The sequence below is a fragment of the Oxyura jamaicensis genome, chromosome 22 (genome assembly GCF_011077185.1).
Source record: "Oxyura jamaicensis isolate SHBP4307 breed ruddy duck chromosome 22, BPBGC_Ojam_1.0, whole genome shotgun sequence".
In the NCBI taxonomy this organism is placed as follows: domain Eukaryota; kingdom Metazoa; phylum Chordata; class Aves; order Anseriformes; family Anatidae; genus Oxyura; species Oxyura jamaicensis.
This window is the reverse complement of record NC_048914.1, coordinates 160,903-179,720: the sequence shown is the minus strand read 5'-3', so window position 1 is coordinate 179,720 and position 18,818 is coordinate 160,903. Positions and strand designations below refer to the sequence as shown.

The 18,818-nt window shown below is 41.9% G+C and overlaps 1 protein-coding gene across 1 annotated transcript in view; it reads left to right on the top strand.

Moving 5' to 3' along the window:
* SLC4A5 (solute carrier family 4 member 5) overlaps positions 1–18,818 on the top strand; it is an 88,335-nt gene that overhangs the window by 39,659 nt on the left and 29,858 nt on the right. Inside the window, exons 5-6 of the mRNA XM_035345004.1 lie at positions 4,652–4,705; positions 5,295–5,411. Of these exons, the coding sequence (XP_035200895.1) occupies positions 4,652–4,705; positions 5,295–5,411 (171 nt within the window). The remainder of the gene's footprint in view (positions 1–4,651; positions 4,706–5,294; positions 5,412–18,818) is intronic.

Sequence of the window (18,818 nt, the reverse complement as noted above, 5' to 3'; positions counted from 1 at the left end):
CAGCTACTGGGAGGAAAATTAACTCTCTCCTAGCTAAAACCAAGACACTATACAATATCAACAGTATATTAAATGGGTTAGGAGAGCAAGATCCCTTGGAAATTTTCCACTCTCTGTGGCATAGAACAAGCTAATAAAAATATTTTTAACAACAGAATAAAAAATAATAAAAATAACAAAATAAAAACCATAATTGCATTTTAATAATAATTGCATAATTGCATTACAATAATAATTGCATAATTGCTATTTCATGTCTCAGTATAGTTGTTACCTGAAATTGCAAAGTTGTTGTGGAGGTTTTCCTTGCAGGCTGAGAAGATGGGAAAAGCACCTCAGGATGAAGATGGTACCTGTGTATGATACTCTGGATATACCTAGTTGTTCTGAGCAATGTACAAACCCTATTCAAAACCCTTTCCTCCATAATATGCTATTTAAAGGCTGAAGAGAAGATTTTTCCTTGACCCTGCAGTTGGAGGGATAACTAAAGGCCACACTTGGCATGTGTATGTTTCCCACAGTATTCTCCTGGGGAAACTGGCTGCTAGTGGCCTGGACCAGTATACTCTTCTCTGGGTAAAGAACTGGCTGGAGGGCTGTGCCCAGTGGGTAGTGGTCAGTGGAGTTAAGTCCAGCCAGCATTCGGGTATCCCCCAGGGGTCAGTACTGGGGCCTACCTTGTTTATTGTCTTTATTGATGACCTAGATGAGGGGGTTGAGTGTACCCTCAGTAAGTTTGCAGATGACACCAAGGTGGGGGGTAGTGTCAATCTGCCTGAGGTAGGGTGGCCCTTCAGAGGGATCTGGATAGGCTGACTGCTGGGCTGAGGCAACTGGGATGAGGTTCAACAAGGCCAAGTGCTGAGTCCTGCACTTTAGCCACAATAACCTCATGCAACACTAGGCTTGGGGCAGAGTGGCTAGAAGACTGTGAAGAGGAAAGGGACCTGGGAGCTGATCAATGCTCAACTGAACATGAGCCGGCAGTGTTCCCTGGTGGCCAAGAAGGCCAATGGCATCCTGGTTTGTATCAATAATAGTGTAGCCTGCAGGACCAGGGAGGTGATCATCCCCCTGTACTCAGGTGAGGCCACACCTCGAGTACCGTGTTCAGTTTTGGGCCCCTCACTACAAGAAAGATGTCAAGGTCTTGGAACGTGTCCAGAGGACAACAACACTGGTGAAGGTTATGGAGCACCAGTCTTATGAGGAGTGGCCAAGGGAGCTGGGATTGTTTAGTTTGGAAAAGAGGAGGCTCAGGGGAGACCTCATTGCACTCTACAACTTCCTGAAGGGAGGTTGTGATGAGGAGGGGGTTGGCCTCTTCTCCCAGATAACAAATGACAGGACTAGAGGAAATGGCCACAAGTTGTGCCAGGGGAGATTTAGATTAGATATCAGGAAAAAAAAAATCTCTCAAAGAGTAGTCAGGTGCTTGAACAGCCTGCCCAGGTAGGTGATGGAGTCACCATCCCTGGCAGTGTTCAAGAAGTGCCTGGACAAACTGCTACGATATATGATTTAGTAGCTTAGTGGGTAGTATTGCTGATAGGAGGACAGTTGGACTAGATAATCTTGCAGGTCCTTTCCAACCTTGTGTTTCTATGATTCTATGAATTTGTCTGTGCTGGTTCAGAGATGAACCACAATGGTCTCTCCACTGTGAATAATCCTTGTATCGACCAGTTTAAATACACCAGTTTGTAGGGCAAGAAACCCTTTTCTTCTGCAACAAAATGTTGTCCTTCTCTATTAGTGCTTTCATGAATGAAGGATGGAGAGCAAAGCATCCTCTTCTCTTAGAGGACCTTTGAGTTTTAAGTAGAGAGGTACTAAAAGATGTTGTTTGGAAATGGAGTATTATGGAAAAATTAATAGATGCTGATAGGATCAAGCCATGCAGTACAGCCCCATCTAGGCAGGTGTTGGGTGAATACCAGCAAAGTGGTCAGGTTTTTGATCATTCCTTCTGCTCTAGGGCATCTCAGTTCAGTCCTCCAAACCAAGGCAATACAAGACAACAATATCCCATGCAGCATATGATCCTTCTGTGCTCGCCAATTCTGAGTAATTTTCATTGGCAGGTCCAACTTCAGAGCTTTTGTTAGACCTGGTACATTGCTCAGACAAATCATTTGTTTGTCAGGGTGGTTGGTTGGTGAACTTGTCTGAAGGAAGGAGTATGAAACATGGTTTCAGAAGTGTTGTTAACCTGTCATTAAATGCAGACATAAAACCATCCTGTTTTCAAAAGAAGACACATCTATTGCAAAACCCTCCAGAGCTTTACATCATATTACCTTGGGCATCTTGCAGTGCAGGCTGAGGTGCATCAACAAGAGCAGACATCCTCCAGAAATATTCTGGTTATTTTAAAGAGTCTTGTATCTGAGGTCACAGGCCTTAAAGTCTTCCCAGGAACAGGGAATGAGCAAATATGCACCTACTGGGGAGGGGGGGAGAAGGGGAGAGATAAGACTGTATCCTCATCACTAAGTACTTTTCTAAATGGTTTTCCATTGCAGTTAGGCCTTCTGCTGTGGAAGGCACAGGGTAGCTCTGAACCCCTTGTGAAATGTCTGATTTGGAGGGGGGGGGGGCAACTGATGCTCTGAAGTCAAAATTCACTGAGAAAGACTAAGGACATCTGCCAGTTTTTATGTTAGAAATATCAGTTCAACTCTGACTTTCATTTCCATGCAAGACAATAACAAAGATAAATCAAGCCTAAAAACTCACTTTTCCACACTTCACCCAAATACAAGCTGTTGAGTGCAATTCTGACTCAAGTCAGAATTGGAGATGATTGAGAAACCCTTCATTATTTGATGCACAAAGGAAGAAAATCAGTGATGAATTTGCACCGTAGACAGATGTTTTTCAAATGGATAAGTCCTATAAAAACTATGATGTTTCACCAGTAAGGATCCCATGATGTCCATGGAAGTGAGTCTGAAAAGCAAGGATAACTGAAAGCTGCCAAGAACAATTCTTCAGTTTTTCTTTGTTATTCATTTTTGTTTGGTTGTTTTGTTTTGTTGTTGGTGGTGGTTTTTGTGTTGTTTTTTAAATGCAAACCAAATAAATGGTTCCTGGATCATGCGCATATACCTTTACACCACTATTGGCAACAGCATGTGCTTTAGGAATGTCGCAAATTCTCCTTATTCTGAGGGCTTCCTGTTTCATGGTCCCAATGTAGGATGAGACCTCGCCCCGGAAGTGCCAGTGGGCATTTTGCTGCTGATCTCTGGATGTCCCCACAAGTCTTTAATATGCACAAGGACTAATTATTCTCTTTAACTATGCCTAGTTAATAAATAGTGTATTGAAGTGGTGAGAGATGGCTGTGGTTTGTAGTGTTGTTTTTTTTTTTTTTGTTTTTTTTTTTTGATAGCCCTGTCAGTAACGTACAGAGGTACAGATGCTCTTGGTAGTGTATTGCTGGAATAATTTCCCTGCCAATTATGGAAGGAACAAGCTGCAGCTTTATGGCTGGAGCCTGTCTGAAGGTGCACATTTCTTTTATGCTGTGTCTTGCAGGAAAGTATAATTTACCCCTAAATGTGCACTTCTCTCTTTTTCATCTCTGTGCCTCTAAAGCACAGGAAGTTTTGGTTTTGTTATTCAGGAGCTTTTACTGGTTGTCAAAGTCATCTTACTGAAAGTGTAATAATTTCAGCATATTATTATTTCATGGGTACGAGGCCCCTTTAGAAATACATGGTGTTATGGAAGCTGCTGTTTTATTCATGAAATAAGCCATAAATAAATAAATAAATAAAGATCAATCCTGAGAGGTGCAAAGTACCCAGCTAGCTCAAGGTGTTCTGGAGCTACCTCGTAGCTTTGCTTTTTCTGGGATGAGCGAGAATTGGTTTTGTATCTGGTGTTAAAAAATGTTGTAATCAATTCAAAAATGTATCCTCTTCCATCGTGATGGCAGCAGAGGAATTTGGTTTGATTTAATTTTATAGAGCTACTGAATAGCAGTATTTGGCTGGGATTTCTGCAACTTTTGAAATGCTTTTTTTTGTTGTTCTTGTTTGGGCCAACAAAGGTCTAAACATTGTGGATCCCTAAAATCCTTGGGTTTCTCCCCAAAGTGCTGGAAGACTTTTGGGAAATTCCCCCTTGATTTCTGTAGAACTAAATACATTTAATCTTGGTAAAATTACTTTTTTTTTTTAAGAAGGAGAAACATGACTGAATACGTGAGAAAAAGTGGCTGGAATTAAACAAGGAGAACATCAAGGTAACATTTTAAAGAACCACTTTACTGAAATCTCACACAACGTGGAGTTGCTTTCAGCTCAAATCACTGGACATTCCTGTATCACTGGATAGGGGAATGCTAAGCAGACTCTGAAATGGCAGAAACCAGAGAGACAAGTAGTTTAAAAAAATAATTTTTCAAAAAGCAACTTATTGCTGGCCCAAGCCAAGCTGGCATCCACAATATCAGGGATGCATTTGAGGAAAAAGGATTAAATGGTATCAAAATGAAGTTTGAGGCCATTTGCCTTGTGCTATGCTGAATGGTTAAGGCAACTGGGCAAGCTTTTCTGTTTCTATTTATTTTTATTCTTTTCTTAATGTCCCGTTTGGTTTCCTCCAACCTAAGTTTGCACTAATTCTCTGTCCACAGGTCCCTGGAGAAGTCATTAACACCCTGTGTGGATACAGGACACTTGATAAAGAGGTAACTTTTACTTTTTCCTTCCTACGTACAATATTTTTTTGTGAAACCCTTCCTGAAACTGTTAAAAAAAAAAGGTTATCTTCATGGAAACCCTGCCTCAGAATGGGAATCTATTCCCTACCCGGGACAGCTGTTACTGCAGCCGTATATAAATTTATTTTTATTTCTTTTCACTAGCATCCCTGCACAGGCTTGCAGAGTGTGAGCAGGCTCATTTATGTAGTCTCTGCAGGCTTTGGTGTGGCATTTCTGAGAGTAATGAGCTCTCTACTGGATGAGTCCCAGGAAATTCTGGCCCTGAGTTGTGATTTGAGGCTTGGTGGTAGGAGAGAAGCTGCTTTTGAGGCCCTCAGGTGTGACTGTGGGGTGTATCACGACTGAGAGCTGCAGTATAACCTGTAACTTTAAGGGACTGTTTTTTTTTTGGCAAGAAAACCCAGGAAAATATCAAATCCAATAAATCAATTCCCAAATCTTTGTCATGATATTCCTTTGGCTTGTGGGAAGGAGCAAACACAAGAAATAACATCTTCTTCCAAGTGCACCATCTAAATTAAAATGGTGGTGCTTCTTTTCAATCTGCTTCCAGCGCCTGGAGTTGCTTAATGTCATCCACGTGCGAGGCTGCATCCATGCTGTCGGGCTGTGGCTTAAAGACAACTTTGAGGCCACTTTGGGCATCGTTTGCTCCATGCTTCTTCCTCAGGTAGGTGGTGAATCTGGTCAGCATCATCTTGTCTTCTATCTCCATTATGGAGGAGGAAGACAATTTGGTTTTAGGTATTTTTCCCCACTGCCTTTACATCTGAAATCTGTGTCTTGGGTGCAAAATGTCACAGCACTTTTAAAGCAACTTTAGCAAAGTACTGGCTCTCTAATAACACACTCCTAAAATTTAGTTAATGTTCAAGTAATAGTGTCTGAAATCAAGGCATGTCTATGCTAGCCCAGCAAATCCTTTTACATTTATTTTTACAGCTTTATTCAAATAGAACATAAATATTAACAAAAATAAACCATCATCATAAATTTAGCCAGGCTTGCTATACATCATGAAATCAATTTTTGAGCTATTTGCCATTAACAATGCCGGATGATCCAGACAATTTTGCAGCACACGTCATTAAGTTCTCTATCATGGATGCTGGATATGGAAAGAAACTTTCGGTCACAGCAGAGGCTACCCCTTTGCAATGCTGTTGCCACTGTGGTAGCAAGGAGGTGAAACTCCAGAATTATCTTTGTTGTGTTGGTGTTGATTGCATTTATTTTTATTTTATGATTATTTCCTTCAAATCTTGCAAGTGAAAGCTTTCTTTTTTTCTCCCTGGATGTAACTTTGGGTTTGCCACTGGATGTACTTGGTGATGCTTTCATCAGATTCGGCGTTTTATCTAAGTGGAAGTTAAATTATTTTTTTTCCTGGGTTTCTACTTGCAGTGAAATGTAGAATACTGGTTGAATAAATAGAAGCTGCTTGGGAAACGTGACAAACTGAGCTAAATTTTCAAAGGATTGAAAAGGATTTCTCCTTGATGTCTCAGATGGCCTGAATGAAAAAAAAAGAATAATTTAAAAAAAAAGACAGGGACTCACTGTGTGCCTAATCCTAGCTGCAATGCTATGCATTTATAAAGTGCTCCCTCCACAGAGTGCAGATGAGCAAGAAACTTCTACTGTGCTACTACCAATAATGCAATGGTGTGGTGGTTTTACTCAGCTGGGCAGCTGAGCTCCACCACAACAGCTCTCTCACTCCCCTTCCTCAAATGGAAAGGGGGAGAAAATATGATGGAAAGGGCTCAAGGGCTGATAAGGACAGGGAGATCACTCTGGAATTATTGTCATGGGCAAAACAGACTCAGTATAGGGAGAAAAGAGAAATGTATTACCTATTACTAACAAGCTAGAGCAGTGAGGAACTAAAAACAAGCTAAAAACACCTTCCCCCCATCCACCCTCTTCAACGTCCTCCCCCCAAGTGGCAAAGGGGATGGGCGAACTGGGGCTGTGGTCAGTCCCTAGTGCTTCATCTCCGCTGCTCCTTCTTGGTCACTTTCTTCCCCTGCTCCAACGTGGGGTCCCACCCATGGGATGCCATCCTTCCCAAACTGATTCTGCATGGGCTTCCCACAGGCAGCAGTTCTTCAAGAACTGCTCAAATATGGGTCTGTAACACAGGGTCCATACATCAGGAGCACACTGCTCCAACCTGGATCCCCCATGGGCAGCAGCTACTGCCAGATAACCTGCTCCTGCATGGGCTGCTCTCCACGGGCTGCAGCTCCAGCCCAAAACCTGCTCCTGTGGGGGTTTTCCACGGACCACAGCCTCCTTCAGGTCAGATCCACCTGCTCCACTGTGGGCTCCTTCACAGGCTATAGTGTGGAAATCTTCTCTGCCGAGGTACACCATGGGCTGCAGGGACTGTTTCTCATTCATCACTCTCCCAGCTGCACAGCTGCTGCTGTTGCGCAGCAGGTTTTTTTCATTTTCTTAAATAGGCTCTCGCACAGGCACAACCAACATCGCTTTTGGCTTGGCTCTGGGCAGCAGCGTGTCTCTTTGGAGCTGTCTGGAACTGACTCTTACCTAACATGGGGCAGCTTCAGGACTCTTCTCACAGAGGCCACCCCTGCAGCCCCCAGAACCTTGCCACATAAACCCAATACAAATGGGCACAGAAATGGGGTGAGAAAGTGCCATAATAGAGGTGAACATTTTGCCTTGCAGGATGTCTAGAGCCCATTACAGGAGCTTCCTGTTGCATTACCCTCCCAGCATGATGCTTTTAATTGGGAAGGACAGAGAGACAAACCAGAAATGGCAATAAGGATCGCTGAGCCTTGATGAATATCAAGTGCTTTTGAGCAAGCATTGTGATTTTTCTGGCATACCGTTAAATGCTCTTCAGTTGGAGAATCTTGTTCTTCCCATCTGCTCATGATTTCCAGGTTTTAAATATAAATTGGATTTGATACTGTCGAGTTTGGAGGGAATTAAGTTACAAATGGCCATCTCTGTTGCCAAGAACTGTCAATCTAGAAACAGATTCATCCACAGCAGCTGCCATTGGAAAGCCAGGGTGAGAATATTCTCCTTGAATTACCAGTTGGAGTGGGAAGGGGGAGAGCACCATTGACATTGAGAGGTGATAGTGTCTTGAACTTTGGCTTGAATGAACATATTAGCATGTCTCATCTTTGGTCACTGGGTATTTGTCATGTTCTGCACAGGACATATGCCTCACTGTGCACTTGTGTTAATCTCAAAAATAGCTGCAAACCACCTTGATGGAAAGCTTGCAGGATGCCAGGAAGAAGGCTGGGACCAAAATCCACATCCCAAGTCCAGCTTTGGGTTTTGCCCAATTTTCCTAAAAGCATAACTTTCCTTAGGAACAATCTTCAGCCTCACTTGTGATGATGAGCAGCTCAAGCACTCATAGGCGGGATTTTGAGCTTGGCTGGTGTTCATCACCCAAGTGCCAAGATTTGTGCTTGTATTTGGAGTAAGTAATATTCTGGCCCTTCTTACACAGAAGGAAGCACCCAAGAAAAATTTGGCTGCCGTAGATTGCCCATAGAAAGTATATGTCTGAGCAATTACTGCTGTTAGTAATAATTAGGCTTTCCATCCTACTCAGATGTGGGAAACAACCACCATATTTTGATTTTCCATAATGTGGGAAGACCTTGAATTTACTTATTTATTTCTGAAATTTATACATAAGAGACCTAACGGCACACAGCTTGGCTTTGCTTTCTCCTACATACCAATGTTTATCTAATTGGGTTTGAGGAAGCTGTAAAACAGGTACTGAATTGATCAAACAAGTGAGAAAGCAGGGAGAAGTCTTGCCTGGGAATGTCACCAACCACCCTCCTGCCTGGTGCAGGGGATAGAGAGTCTCTAATTTTATGATCACTCTTAAATCATGGATGTCTCTGCCTTTTTTAAGCAAGCCATCAAGTAACATCAAACCTGTTTTGAGAGTGAGGATACGGTTGTGTTCATTTTTCTTGCTTCACTGAGAGTGAAGCATAAATGCACCAACTCAATTATTTTTCTGCTTTTGACAGTACCTTTAGTTTTCTCTTTTTTCCCTGTTTCATTCTTCAGTAACAATTCTGTCTCTTTGCCCTTCTCAGCCAAGCTACAGACTGAAGCTAAACTGTGATGCATTTCCTATCAGTATCAAAAATGTGTTTTAATTAACTCCTGGCAGTCAGTGGCAAATTCACATTGTGGCCTTGTACTACTAGTGTTTAATTATGAAGCAATCCAGGTCTCTCAGAAGGTGTAGTGAACCAAGTAAATTTGTTGTTTTAATGGCTGCATCCCTACTTTCCCTGCTTCTAGTAAGATTATCCGAGGAGTTTACAGTGTACATTTGTAATTAAACCAAGTAACGTTGTGCTTTGCTTTTTCTCCTTTGCATACCTTGATGCTCTCTCAGTCAGCATCCCTCCCTTCCCCTTCCCTCCCTTCTCCTGCCCTCTCCCCTCCCCTCCTCTCGCTTTCCCTTCCCTCTTCCCCTTTCCCCTACCCTCCCCGTCCCCTTCCCCATCCTCTTTCCCTTTCCCCCTTTCCCCTCCCTTCCCCTTCCCCATCCCTTTTCCCTTCCCTTTCCTGTTCCCAGTTATTTTGTATTTTGTTTCCTTTTTAATATCTAAGCTTCTCCAGGGGCTGGAAGGCAATATATCCTCAAGCAACTGATGTATGCTGAAAGAAGTGGAAAAGGAGAGTAAAAAGTATTTTTTTATCTGCAGTCTGTGACCTCTGTGAGAACCCTGCTGATAAATACTAATTCATGGAAGGGAGAGCCAATAAAAAACAAATACTTGCCTTTTACTTTATTAACTCCAGGACATCTTGAAATGGTTCAGATATTCTTTTTAGCATGATCCATTCAGATTTACAGCCACCCAAATGAGAGAGGACTTCTGTAGCCAGGCTCATAGCTGTGCAGCCAGCAATTTTTGTGTGAAACAGTGTTTTCTGGCAGAAAGTTTTGCTTGCAGAAGACACTCATTGGGCTGATGGATTATTTCCTCCATGCCCAGAGTTGAAAGAACAAGTAGAGCCACCAAGAGACAGTGAGCAAATCTGCACCTTGACAAGATGAAGCTGGGAAGCAAAGAGCCTTGTTCTAAATCTTATGGCACCTACGTGGGAGATAGAAATACATTGTTCATGTCTAGCTCAGGTCTTTGCACCACACCAGAACCACAGGAATTGGCATGTAGCCTCAAATACTTCTATACATTTAGCTTATCCTAATGTGAGAAGAGAGGTAATTATAATTAGTTGTGTTGAAGTATCCTAAACCTCTGTATTAATTTAATTTTGGTCTTGTGATGTTGGCAGGAAATTGGTAATTAGGAGTGATGCTATCTTGTTTGAAATGGGTTAAGGAAGACAGCGTTGGTGATTGGAGATACAGGACCCCTCAGCTTCCCAAATTCTGCTGTCAGCTTCAAGGGGAAAGATGTTGATGTGTTGATCCCAAGAACCTCAATATTAGGTTCTATCTGTGACAGATCACACTAAAGTGAGAACCAGGATGTTTCACTGCCATCAGAAAAATGAAAAACAAGTAGTGAACAGGCACTGAAATCACCAGACCATCGATTTCCAACCTTTCCTGGATATCTCTTGTAGTATGTCAGCTTTTCATGCCGTGGAGTAATAGCAGTGAACGTAGCAACACATTTGCTCTGTCAGGTGCAATAGCTATTTACTTTCTGGAGCAATGATTAGGAAACATTGTCAGACAGTGTCCTGGTATCACTGCTCAGACAGACAGGCAGACACCCATAGCTTAATCACGATACAGTGCCCAGTTATAATTAGTGTCACTATTCTAAGTTAGCTAGAAATAATTACTGGACAAAATAATATGGTTTTAATTTGCTTTCTGAGCTTTTGCTGTTTTGCATAGAGAAAATTCATGTGTTTCAGGGTGAGGCAGACACACCAACTTCCAGACATTCATGGAAACCTTTTGGGTTTATATGAGAATTTATAACTGGATCTTCAAGTTAAACAAACCAAAAATAAATAAATAAATAAATAAAAATAAAAAAAATGGACTGCCCTTTCCTGTCTACCTGTCCCCGCACATTCGTGCTGGAACAGGGAGGTTCCTCTCAAGACTCATGGGGACAAGAGAAATACAAGTCAGTGTTTTGATTAAGTGTTGATTAAATGTCTCATTGAGATGAGACATTTCTGTTACAGCTGTAAAATTGCTCTATAAAGAGAGCAGAATAGATAGCCAAAAATATAGGAGCAAGTGGTGAATGAATTCTAACCATCTTCTTTCTGTCCTCCCAGGCAGGTTGTAGTCATTGTACAGCACCCACAGCCAGAGACAAAATCCCTGAGAATTTGTACTTTGAAGCACTTAGTTTTTTTCTTTCCAATGGACATAAATTTTCTTCAGCTACTTGGGTTGGATGGGAGAGTTTATGGCTGGCCCTTGCTGATGGCAGATGTCCCACTCACCCATTCCATTTTGCTGGTTCAAAAGGAAGATGCAGTTGTTCTACCCAAATTGGGTGGTTGGGGTAAACTTCATCTGTTGCTTTCCAGGCAAGTCCCAAAACACTGTTTAACTCCAAAAGGTCTTTGGATGTGGTTGGTCTTTGCTGCAAAATGCTGGTTTGGATCAGTTCAAAGCTGCTCATTTGCAGCTGGGAGAAGGCAGAGACATGGGAATTGGCAGCAGGTATCTGCCCTGTTTCTGTTCTGCTCTGCATTTAGACATTTATTTATTTATTTATTTATAAGAAGCTACCAGCTATGTCCTTTCTGGTGCAATGTTGTGTGCCTACTGGATTAAAATAATCCAGGTATCTGCATGGCCCTAAGGACTTGCCTTGCTTTGTGGTGCTTTAGTTTTGCAAAGTTTCCTGTCCTGATTCTGGTGCAAGATGACAATGTGGGCAACATGTGCCAGTGTGGAGAAATGCTTGCAAAGGGAGGGATGCAGGAAGGATATGCACATGCAAGCCTATGTGGGCTTCCTCCTGCAGTATTCAGATGGGAACAAATGCAGTAATTCTCCAATAATATCATCTGCAGCGTGTTTTTTCCGTGGGTGTAACTGCAAAAAATCCCCAATTTTGGGTGCCACAGAAAGCTGACTGGAAGCTGGCAAATGTTCTACCAGTTTTCAAGAAGGGCAAGAAACAGGACCCTGGCAACTGCAGGCCTGTCAGTCTCATGTCAGTGCCTGGTAAAAATACGGAGAAGATTATCCTTGAAGTTATTGAAGCGCACCTGGGGGAAAATGCAGTCATTGGTCCCAGCCAATGTGGGTTCACAAGGGGAAGGTCATGTTTGACTAACTTGATTTCCTTTTATTATAAGATCACCCATCTAGTCAATCAAGGGAAACCAGCTGATGTGATCTTTTTGGATTTCAGTAAAGCTTTTTTTTTACTTTTCAGTAAAACTGACAGTTTCCCATAGGATCCTACTGGACTAAATGTTCAGCATACAGCTAGACAAAGTGTAGACCTGTGTGGTACCAGGAGCTGGACTCAGTGATCCTTGTGGGTCCCTTCCAACTTGGGATATTCTATGATTCTATAATTCTATGAAAGCATAAGTAACATTATCAATGCAAATTGCAATGTATTGAAATCACTGCAAAATGATATTTTTCTATCATATCACAACTGCCTAGTGGGTCTGCATGCCTTATTGATTCCCTTAAAGTTCTTTGGATTTATTTCATGCAAACTGCTGTGTCTGTAAGAGCACCTACTCGATGAAATTGTACACCATGCAGAGCCTGTGCATCTGAATCCCCCTGCATAAAGCTCAGAAAGTGTCAGAACAGAGACCTTCCCAGGCAGTAGTGGTTTCTGTACATTGCTGAATGCCAGCCAGAAAGAACATGTAATTTTATTACATTAAATGATACATAAGCAGTAACTTCCAAGCAGTTCTGTTCTTGTTCAGACGTGGTTATCATTACAAGGTAGAGGAAGGCAAGGAGAAGAGCAGCTTTTAATTTTATTATTATTATTATTATTTTGCCTGATGCTTCATACATTTTGGTCAAATGCTCCTCTGTAATAAAGCCTTCCTTCATATTGCAATAAAATAAAATCAGCTCTCGTGTTAGAAATCTCTTTACTTCTGGAAAACATGGTGCCCTTGATGCCAGGGATATTGAATGCATCTATATTCCTGACAGCTTTTTCTATTTTCATTAAGTGAAGGAGGATATTTAGAGCTGAGCTGGAATGGAATTTGGTTCATAACTCAGCAGAGAGCGAAGGCTAGGGGATGCAGGCTGCTGACTGAGGACTTGGGGTATTTTTATTCATTTAAATAAATCTTCAGTTTCACTAGGATGCTTGTGTCCCATGGTACCTGGGACGTCACATTGCCGTCAGGAAGAGAGGAGCAGGAGAGATGTTTCCAGCAGTATGTCCCTAAACCTAGCTGGTTTTGCCGAATAGGATCCATTTGCATTAAATTATCTGTAAACACTAATCTTTTTCTGAATTACTGTTTGATTCATGGGGGAAAAATGACACCGTACTCTTAAAATTTGTCATTTCAAAGGGTTCAGTTTTCTTGATCCTTTCACATTACAGCAGTGCCTTTTTAATCTGTCCAGTGATAGCATGCTAATGGAAGTAGATAATGCTAGAGCTTGACATAAATTTGCATATTATTTTAAAACTTTTAAAATCCTTAAGGGCTCTGCTGTTGAATATGAATTAGCACAAGCTTATTTTCCAAATTCATGTTGGAGCAGTTGTTCTGGGCTCTCTCTCAAGTTACTGGACAGATGAAGCTGTCTCCAAGCATCCTGCAGCCTTGCCATGGCCTCCTGCACCCCTGCCTAGAGGTTTCTGCAGCTCTAGGGGACTGAAAAGGATTACATATATGCATTAGGAAAACAGCACCCTTGCTGGTGTTTCCATGACAAAGTCATGTTTTGTTATTTTTGCTTGTCCACAAAAAAGCTGAGTCATGGACAACCACAAGGTTGCACAGCACCATTCTGGTCCTGTGCATGTTATTGGGAATTAATATTATTTCTCTACACGGGCTGAAGTCATTTCTTAGAGTACTTGGGAGGGACTTGCCTGCTGACATAGACATAAAATGCATCACAGTGGTGAATATTTCAAGGGCAGCAGGGAGCTACACAGCTATATAAACGGAAGTTACCAGGGCTGTGAGATAACCTGATTTCAGGCCATTTGGACAAGAAAAGGAGTTCCAGAGTTCAAATTTTCTTTCAGTATCTGCAGTCTTATTTCCCAACAAAGAACTGTAATGGCATTAATCCAGTACTTCTGCAATTCCTGCAATCAGAGAAAGCCCTGCTAGCCATAACCACACATCAGCCTCCTTCACCCTATCTGTTATTTCAGTGATTAATCCTGTTATCAAGGGAATAAAGATACCTTTTGCTTGTAATGACTAGGTGGAACGTAAAATAAGCAGGATGTTCTTTGAGGATGAGTGCAATTAGGAAAGTGGGAATTGGGCAAGCTCAAACTTAGGGCAGGGAGGCCTTTCCCTCTTGGGAGAGCATCTCAATGGACATAGTTTTCCCCATTTCTCATTGACCAAAGAACTGTCAGTCCTGTGGGTGGAGGGGTCCCCTCGGGATCCACCTGCAGGTGAATTTGGGGAGGAAAAATAAATATCGAGTGGTTTTGAGGTTTCTTCTGTGCAAGGTGCAAGCTGCTAGTGGAGATGGTAGGGTATTTCTCCATCTCTGAAAGACAAATTAATGAATGTCAATGCTGTTTATGTTTGCCTGTTTGCTTTCAGGTCACCAGATGACACTTAGGTGATTTGCTTTTTTCCCTGTGGAGGTTCCCTCCTCTTGGCAAACATGTTTACCTTTCCATTTTGGGATAAAATGATCCCTAATTTAAGATGCATTGCAACCTTTTGCTGCTAACCACATTTATCTTTCTCTTAACACTCTCCAGACTATTTAACTGGTCAGTTAGGACCCAGCTAAATTATTGATAACATTTTTCAGCTCCAAAATCAATGTGTTGCAGTACAGCAGGAGATGCCAGCTGATGAATGGTACAAGTGCAGTTTGCTTATTTATTTACTCTTTGCTATGTAGAAAACATTGTTAGCTCTTATTCTATTAGCCTCAAAAATGAACAGAAAAGCCCCAGGGCTCAGGACAATGTCCTCTTTATCCATCCCAGCCTGGTTCATTGAAAACATCATGTGTAAAACTGCACTGTTTGTATTCTGGATATTGACCCCTGCAATATCCCAGAGCATCTTCCCTATAGGGAATAAACCTTATTTCTAAAGAAAGTGCCATTTGCTGAAATCAAGATAGATAAAGGGGTAGTGCAAAATAGGCACCTTGTGCTGAACATGCTGATTGTCACCATTCCCTTCATCAGTGTCTGTTCTGCAAATAGTGTCTTGTAACTGCTTATCACCTAATCCATTCTCTCACTGGCATTTTGTTCACAGCTACCACACAATATCACTGCAAAGGAAACATCAGGCAAAATCAAATCAGTGGAATTGAAATCTTGTGCTTTTTTTTAATGCTTCTCTTTTCCTTCATAAAGATCAAATCTAAGCCCAAACCCAAGATCAGATTTTTTTTCCCTGCCAGCCTGCTTGGGTTATTGGGAGATAACCCAAGTGCGAAGTGGCACTGTGCTTACAGCAATATTTGTATTTTAGCAAGAACCTGGACCTGTGCCACTCTCTTTGCAATGCTTGCAGCAACATCCATGTTCCACTGTAAGGGCCAATGTGCAAATTCACGAGGTGGACACAGCTGTTAAGTTTAGCAGTATGTCCACTGTTTTGTCAGCTCATGTTACTGCATCTTGTTCTTTCCCATCTCGTGCTCAGGTTTGAAAGTTTAGGTGATGGCTTCTCTTGCATGGAAAGACCTTCAGAAGTGCATGCCCATAGTGGCTTTAACACATGCATTTTGCAGGTGGTCGGCCTTGTGATGGCTTGGCTATATTGGCAAAAGCTCAATGAGATGTATTCCAAGCTGGACACCGTGGACTTCAAGATGTTGAAGACACGTGATTTCAGCTTTGGGGCAGTGGATCTGAGCGGTGCAGGCTGGTGCTGGTGCTTGCCCAAGGAAGGGGGCTACATTCCCATCAATGTCATGGAGGAAGAAGATAAGGAGGAAGAAGGCGCCGTCTGACACAGCAGAGTGAGAAGGCAGAAGATGGAAAACAGTGGTGGAAAACAAAGCTTGGAGCAAAGCTCTTAGAGAGGCAGCAGATGTAGAATGTGGAAATAACGTGATTTATTTTCTCAGGTTCAGGAAATACCATTGGGGAAACTGTAAAGTAACACTGGAAGGTTATAAAAATGCAATGCACTGTGTGGACATGTGATCTCACAAGGGTCCTTTTACTACTTTGGCATTTTGAAGCATTTGTACATTTCTTTATTTTCTTTTAACACAATAAAAGTGACTTCTGTTCTATTTTGCAAAGTCATTTATACTTGGTGCACTTTGGTCGGGTTGTTGGTGAGGGAAGAAGCACTTTTGAGGTATCTTTATATTTAGCTCAATATCCTAAATAATAGAGGCTTTATAGTAGACTCCTGGATGTGCCGAGGCCCCAGAAAGACGTAGCTAAAGGAAGCAGAGCAGTTTACTCTGGGGAATCCTTCCTAAAGGCATTTCCAAAGGATTAAAATACACTGGGAGGCACCGCCTGTGCCTGCTAGAGCAAGCTGCACACTTGCTGTTTGAGCAGGGCTTGCACAGGGGGAGAACCCCGGTGCCCGAAGCTTTTATTCCCGGACAAGGAAAGAGAGGTGAGCAATTTTTATACTGAAGGCAGCTTTATTGCAGCAAGGCGTTGCTTCTGGAGATGATAACTCATTTCTTCTAGACAGCAACCTCTAAAGATTGAGTAGGAAGGGGAATTTTCTATTTTGTAACATTTACTTTTTAGCACAGTAACATGGTGATCAAGGCAGCAATTCCCTTCTGCATCGCTCAGGATATAAGAATTAAAGAGCTGGTCTATGTTGCATCCAGCCCTGGACTGGGTAAGTGAGGCACGCTTGGAAAAAAGCTCATGGAGGGAAGCCTCAGGCAGATGAATTGCAAAAATATGTGTGTTTTTATTTAAAAAAATAAAATAAAATAAATAAAATAAAATAAAATAAAATAAAATAAAATTAAAATAAAATAAAATAGAACCCTTTGCAGAGCTCCCCCAGGGCAGGCTCGGCAATAACCTACCATCAGGTTGATGAATGGCAAAGCTTCCCCCAGCAGCCCAAAGTCAAATGTGCAGCTCAGCAAATGCAGAGGTCGGGCTATCCAAGACCTATTTTCTCTCAGAACATGTCCAATTCTTATGAGCACCTAGGGCAGCAATAGTAGCTGCAACTATCAAGTGGGGGAAGTCATTTCAAAACCAAAATGTAAAGAGAAATTATTTTCTTAAAATGGCAATGTCTGCAGCACCACTATGCAAAGAAAGGCTGGGTTTATTAGACATCCTTTTTATTAAATAAGGTCACATAGGAAGCTAGAAGCTGCTTTCTTTGATTTGGTGCCCAAGTACCGGAGGCAGTGTGCCGCATTTCGACTGCTGGGCTCTGTCTCCCTCTTCTGACTGTTTTGATGCTTTTTTCTTTAACCTTTTAAGAAGCATTTCCCCAGCACAAGCCTGTGAAAAAGCACTTTTTTCACTGTTTATTTCCATACCTTATGTTGACAATGGAGCTGTGAAGTAGTAGTGAGGTTGATTAGTTTTAAAACAATGTGACCAAATTTGTATGATTTTTTGCAAGTGAGAAGGTCAAACCCTCCAGCCCAGGAAAAGTGCGTGATCATGATCATTTAAGGGTGGCTGCCTTCATCATGCATCTTGCTAGCTTTGCAGATTTTGTTTTTCTTCCTTCCTCCTCTCTCTGGAAGTATTTAGTAAAATATTAATATATACAAGCTGATAAATTCAGTCTACTCTTTGGGTCTGATTTCCGTGTAATATTTGGAGGAAGAAGGTTTGTTTCTCTTATTTTTCCCTTTTCTTTGTTACAGGACAAGTAGCTGCTGTCATCTTTATACTATTTTCCTGTGTGGGCAGAGCATGGTAAGGCTGGACTCCAGCCATTTAACAAGTCAGACTCAAGCAGGTTTTCCTGCTTGGACTAACAAGGTATGTTTTTAGGCAGGCAGTGAGTGATGGGAGATACAGGGGAAAGCGGTTCATGCTTGGCATCCAGCTGCACTATTCCCATCGAGTCAGTCTGCAAATGCCTGAAATATTGGGAAGATAGATTTAAGCAGGAGCATGAAATGCTAAAAGTTAGTCATCAATGCCCTTTTTAGGAGCAAAGGCCCTCACTTACAAAATAGACCTCATAACATGGGGTGATGCCAATAGTATTCCTGTCCCCCCCAACCCTCTGTAATTCACCCTAAAGTTTGCATCTTGAAATTGCTGCTGTTTTTAGCACTGTCCTCCAGACCTGACCCTGCTAACCATGGAAGAGCACTTTTAGTAAAACAGAGGCTGAGAAGAAAATGGTAGCGTCAAACAGGCTTTCCTTTGCTTTACTTCTGCTGAGACTTCAGACTGTGCCAGCAAACAGCTTAGGAAATGTGGACAGGCAAGGGAGACTGTTCATACACCTGTGTGACCAGGAGGCTGGTTTTCACAAACTCAAATTTACAGATGTTCAGTGTGTTAAAGGCAAAACATGTAAATTGCAAAATATTTTGATGTGGAACACTTATTAAAAAAATAATAATAAAGGAAAGAAAAAGGTAAACTGTATTTGATGAACTGTATTTGATGGTCCTTGGTCCTTTCCATTCCCATTCATTTTAGGAGCTTTCTCACTCTTGGTGGTACTTCCCTGCACCTTCCTGAATAATTTTCTCCTGTTCTTTGAGATCAGCTGTTATGTAATATTGCACAGGGCAAAACAGAAAAAGCAAATCCTCTTCCAAATCCCTAGTTATTTAGGTAAAACTGATGAAAAAGGATGGAAGGAAGGACAGATGGAAGGAAGGGAGAGAGGGAGGGAGGGAAGAAAAGAAAAAGAGAAGAGAAGAGAAGAGAAGAGAAGAGAAGAGAAGAGAAGAGAA